We start from the raw sequence: 5,621 nt of genomic DNA on the forward strand, positions 1-5,621 counted from the left end.
CCTAAAAATAGAGAACTACTTCTCCTTCATCCCTCACACCAAATTTAATTGACTCTTTTCTTCATTGATTTTCTTTTTCTTTTTCTTCTTCTACATTTTGTTCATACAAAATATGTCACACTTTCAACTAAAATATGAAGATGCACTAATTACTTCTTGGATTATAGTAATCAACGATCCGAATAGAGGAAAAGATCAAAAAGATAAAGAATTTTGGAAGAGTTTGTTAAAAGATTGCCTAATGGTGGAAACAAGGACAAAAAGTCATTGCATGCAATCAAGGTGTAACACGTTGAGAGTATAAGTGAAGAGATATATTTCACACATCAGACCCTACTTCTGGAACAGACCTACGGGATTGACGGAAGCCGATTATGTAAGTACCTGAAATGTTTTTGATGTTTTTGATTATTTTTCCAAAGAGCGAGACACGAATACATTTTTTTCCACAATAACGTGAAGGAAAATTGAATTATGAAGCAGAAGTTAAGAAACCTTGGAGAAATGAATCGGTTTTCCATCTCCCGAAGACCTATCAACCAGACTACAACCCATAGGTGAATAATGATGATGGACCTACTCAAAACACTCAACCTAGCCAAAACACCGAAGATGGTACTTCCGCTCCAGTAAGTATGGATGAAGATTTGGAGGATATGGCAATGTTTGGGAGCTCACCATCTACCCCTGGTTCTGAAACCTCATACATATCGCATTGAAGAAGTTATTTCGACCAAACAGATGATGTTAGAGGTGCAGGGAGAGATTCTTCCAAACGAAGGGCTCGTGAGGCTGAAGCATCGAAGAGACCAGGTGACAAAATGGATAAGCTCAAAGGACTTCTTGAATAAGCGCAAGCATAAAGGGTTTCCAAGTATGAAACTAAGGAAGAGTACCTTAAAAAGAACACGGAGAACACTACAATCTTGGCACAAACCCAACAAAGAGAAGCTGACTTGAAGATCCTACGCCAAAATATGAATGTAGTAGAGGATTGGGAGAAACCCCTCTACAAAAAAATGAAGAACGAGATTTTGGTCTGTAATGGCTTAGAACCTATTTTGAATTTTAAATTAGAAGTAGAATTTTAATTTATAAGTTCATTTCATTTATAAGTTCATTTCATTTTTGAATTTTAAATTAGAAGTAGAATTTTAATTTTAATTTACTTTTTAATTTTTAGAAGTACAATTTTAATTTTAATATACTTTTTTAATTTTAGAAGTAGAATTTTAATTTCAATGTACTTTTTAATTTCTTCAAAAAATATTGTAACCTTGTTTTGCAATGTAGAAAGAATTCCTTAGTTTGGTGAATTTTCAAAATTTGAAATAAACAACCGTTTGGAACAAATTGTCGAACATTTCAAAATGCAAAATTTGAAAACATATCCGTTTGATGGTGTACATGAGTGTGAGAAAACATGGTTAAATAAGCATTTAATTGCTGATGGTGCAAACTAGGTGTAGGAAAAAAATGGTCAAACTCTGGTGGCGCATTTCCATTCGGCGCAGAAGTGCCACGCGTTTCCATTCCGCGCTGACAGGCTGCGTTGTACCATTCAGCAAAGATACTGTGGAATACACTTTGCGCTGAACCAAACATTCAACAAATTATCTCTCTACCAGTTCATATGCGTGATATATCTAGAAAGGGAAGTAGTGTTAAAGAACGAACAATACTTTTTTTTCTAATCTGCAACGTTTTTTGTCTACTCTCACAGCCAAATCTAGTCCGTAAAACTTAACCCGAATATCATGCATATTTTATAATTTTATGGCTACTAATAAGGTATCAGTTTAGGACGAATGATAGCAACAAACACTTGGTCTTATATGAAATTTTGGTATCCTTCCTAAACTAACCGTCACAGTAGGAGCATTTTTGAGGTAATAAACCTGTATAAAATCTTTAGCGCCGTCCAGTATCCACTGTTTGTGGGGCCAGAAATGCTTAAGGTCCCGCCACTGATATATTCTCCGCGCCACTTCTTAATTCCCGCAGGATCTGCCCGCAAGAGATTCTATTTCGAATGTCGATCTTCGGATCCATGGAATTCCAATCAAATATGATTTCGTTTTCAAGATCTCAACCTGAAACTTTCGTTCCAGAGCCTATTAACTCACGTAAACCTTCTCGAGAAACCCTAGATTTTCAATTTGGGCGAAACATGGAAGATAATCCAGTTACCCTCGATTTTCAATTTGGGCAAAGCATGGAAAATAATTCAGAAACTCTAAAAGATACTCTCAGCACGGAAACTCAATCACCTCTTTTTGATGAATCCTTTTTCAATCTCAATGCAACTCCTTTAACCACTAGACACCCTGAAAATTCAATGCCCAAAACGGATAATCCAGTTGATGATGGAAACTTACAAACGCCAACAACAGTGTCTACGGATCCGATCGCAAACGAGTCTACAGCAAAGTCTAAATCTTCAAAGAAGCCGCGGAAAAGAGGAACGAAGGAGAGTAAGGTGAAAATAGGGTTAATTGAAGGGCCCGATCTACCCGACTGGTTACCAGAAGGATGGCAGTTGGAGAGAAAAAAGAGGGAAAATGGTGTCAATACTGGAATGGTCGAGACGGTAAAACTTTACTACGTTTTCTCGTTCTTGTATATGTTTTTGATAGAGTTCTGAAATTTATGCTAAATTTGTAAGTAAAGTATTTGCCTAGGTTGTTGCAATGCCATTGCTCTTTTGTATCAATGGTTCTTAGTCAACTGTCACTTCGATGTGCTGTGTGGTTGTAGCACGGTTGACGGTTACTTGTTAGATCTTTTGATTTTCTTTACTTAGGCTTGGTTAGTTGTTGTGTCTTTTTTATTTGTGCAGTTCTACTATGATCCAGAAAAAGGTCGGCAGTTTAGGTCGAAAAGTGAAGTGCTTTTATTTCTGGAATCAGGAACGCGAAGAAAGAGAAAATCCTATCAAAGGAGAGCAAAGCAAATTCTAGCTGAGGTACAAGTTAGCTTCTGTAGAACTTCTTGTCGGATACAATTACGTACAAGATTTGTCTGTTAAATGAAACTGTTCTGTTTGTATGCATGTCTCTCTTGTAGCCCACAGATAACTACAGCACTCCTACACAAGCAAGAGCTACTACGTCAAAGAGTTACATCGACAACCAGCCGTATGTTTCAAGTATAGATGCCAATGGATCAGGAAATCTGAACCCAGTTACTGGTAATGACACCGTGTCTTTTGATTCCTGTAGAGGTTTGGTCGATTTGTCAAGGTTGAAGTTATTATTTTGTGTTCAACAAACTTCATTACTCCAATGTTCCGCAGCTCAAATGTAACCAACTCATAACTGATTAACTCAAATATCCATGTTCCTAAGACTGCAATGACCAGTCCTTATGGAGTCCCGTTATCTCACTGTTCAAAAATGTGAATCCTTTTCTAATCCCAATTCTGTCTCTGCAACTCCAGATTATGAAGACAAAGATAAATCCGATAATATGGAGGATGGAGTTTTACAGACACCAGCAACGCCTACGGTTGCGATTGAATCTTTAGCTAAGTCCAATTCTGTAAAGTCGTGGCGGAGGAGTGGTGCTGTGGGAACTAGTTTGAAATTAGGGGTGATTGAAGGCGCAGATCTGCCTGAATGGTTGCCACAGGGTTGGAAAATGGAGCGTAAAGTCCGGCAAAATGGTGCTTCTGCTGGAATGATTGATGTGGTAATCTGATTATTCATCTCTAATTTCCTTGTTTTATGAGATTCTTCCATCTTCATTTAGATCATGTGCTCAGGTTGTTACATCTCTTCTTGACCATGTTTGCATATTCATAACCAATTCATGATAAGGGTATGTTTTCAAAGCATTTTGTGCAACAAACACGTCTGCTTTTAAAGCCACATTATGGTTTTGTTTTTGACTAATTTGGTTTTCTCTTTTCCTTGGGTTGTCAAAAAAAAAAAGGTTTGGGTGTCCTGTTTTGTTAAGTAAGTTCTCCGTTTTTGAAGGGTCAAACAAAAGTTAACACCACACTTGGTGTTGATTTTTCATGAAATTAACATCACATGGATTTCTAGAAGACAAGTCTATTGTGCCATACTTCCATTTCCTTCCTTTCAGTATCACTTTACATACTTTCCATCCTGTCTCACTTCCTACTTCTAGATATTCAAAGTGTAGCACTACTAGCACATGTAAGATTTTTCATGGGCAGAGATAAACTGCATGAGATTGTTTATGTTTCTTCCATTTTCAACAGTTCTCACTTCATCCCTCTTTGAGAATTCAAGTTTTACATGGTACGCTTTTTTCAAATGAGAAACAGAATCTTTCCTTAAAATACGTCTAAGAATATCTCACTAAAGTTGCATTCTAGAAAAAGAAAAAGAAACATAATAAGGAAGCAACTTTTCTGTAGCGTACATTGCTTTCCTTCGTTTGATTCTTAATGCGGCCACCCTTGCTTATCATCCTGTTGGGTCATCATAGCTGTGTGATTCTTATGCCATTCGGCTGATCGCATTTTTTTCTTTTTCTTGTTTGTCCACATTATCTATTTTGCTCTTTAGGTTTACACCGATCCAGAAAAGGGCCGCAAATTTTGGTCGAAGGTTGGCGTCCTTCGTTATCTGGGGACAGGAACTGGCCGAATACGCCCAAAGAGGCTGAAGGTAATTCTTTCAGACACATCAGTGGGCTCCTTAAAGAATTTCATGTCAGATAGAATTCCAGATGAAATTTACCTGCTGATTGGTTATTATTTGTATGTACGTGTATTGTTTTGTAGCCTTCAAATCCTTCGACACGAAGGAGACCTTCTTCAAAGAGAAGGAAGACAGCATTGATGCCTGACTTCACTGACCAGGCAGAATTTGGGTCAGAAGCTCAAAAGTTAGATGCTGATGGTTTTGGATCTCTGAATCCACTGGTTGATGGTGAAACTGAGACAGAACAGACAGTGCACGATTGGGATGCAGATTTTACCATCGCAGAAGTTGGTAAATCATTTCAAAGGTATCCAGTTTTAAATTCATTTTCTCGGATGTTAAACGAGGTCTACAAAATTGATTATATGCCTCCATGAGGTCATGTGATAAATGATTTTGGATAATTTGCAGTTGACCCTGGAGTACTCACTGGAAGATAAGATGAAAGAACAAAGTGAAGAAGCTAATTGCTGTTATAGGATTATCTTAGACACAACAAGAGGTCGATTAGAAGGGCAGCTTTATTTAGGTCAGGGGAGCTTTAGTTTTTGGTTGGCTTGTTCTTACTAAAGAAATAGGGCCTTCAGTAGGAGTAAATGGGAAATGTAAATTGAGTAGCCTTGCAAGTACAAATGTACCTTCTATACTTTATTTTGATAAGAAAATAATCTATTAACCAAGGAAAAGAAACAACAGTTTGTATAGGATTGTGGATGTTCACACTCCTCCTCAGTTCCTCGCCCTATCAAGGATCAACTAATTCTGTGATTCAATCTCAGAAGAGATGTTCACTGGAATGGTGATTCTTGTGATGACTGAATCCGAGAGATTAGTTTCTCCTGTGTGTACAACATTGTTCTCTCTGGGTACAACAAAAGACTTAACAGAATTAAAAGTTATTCGAGGAATTAAAAACAGAGGAGGAGAATCCTCCCTAAACTAAAG

At 37.5% G+C, this 5,621-nt stretch overlaps 1 protein-coding gene across 1 annotated transcript; it reads left to right on the top strand.

Annotated features, from left to right (window-relative positions):
* The first annotated feature begins 1,951 nt into the window (after window positions 1–1,951).
* LOC113307729 lies at window positions 1,952–5,362 on the top strand. Its single transcript, XM_026556181.1, has 7 exons — window positions 1,952–2,590; window positions 2,840–2,965; window positions 3,067–3,190; window positions 3,440–3,690; window positions 4,539–4,640; window positions 4,757–4,983; window positions 5,088–5,362. The coding sequence occupies exons 1-7, from the start codon at window positions 2,033–2,035 to the stop codon at window positions 5,089–5,091; spliced, it is 1,392 nt and encodes a 463-aa protein (XP_026411966.1). The 5' UTR covers window positions 1,952–2,032; the 3' UTR covers window positions 5,092–5,362.
* Window positions 5,363–5,621: the final 259 nt, after the last annotated feature.

This window comes from Papaver somniferum, chromosome 9 (assembly GCF_003573695.1).
Source record: "Papaver somniferum cultivar HN1 chromosome 9, ASM357369v1, whole genome shotgun sequence".
NCBI classification, from domain to species: domain Eukaryota; kingdom Viridiplantae; phylum Streptophyta; class Magnoliopsida; order Ranunculales; family Papaveraceae; genus Papaver; species Papaver somniferum.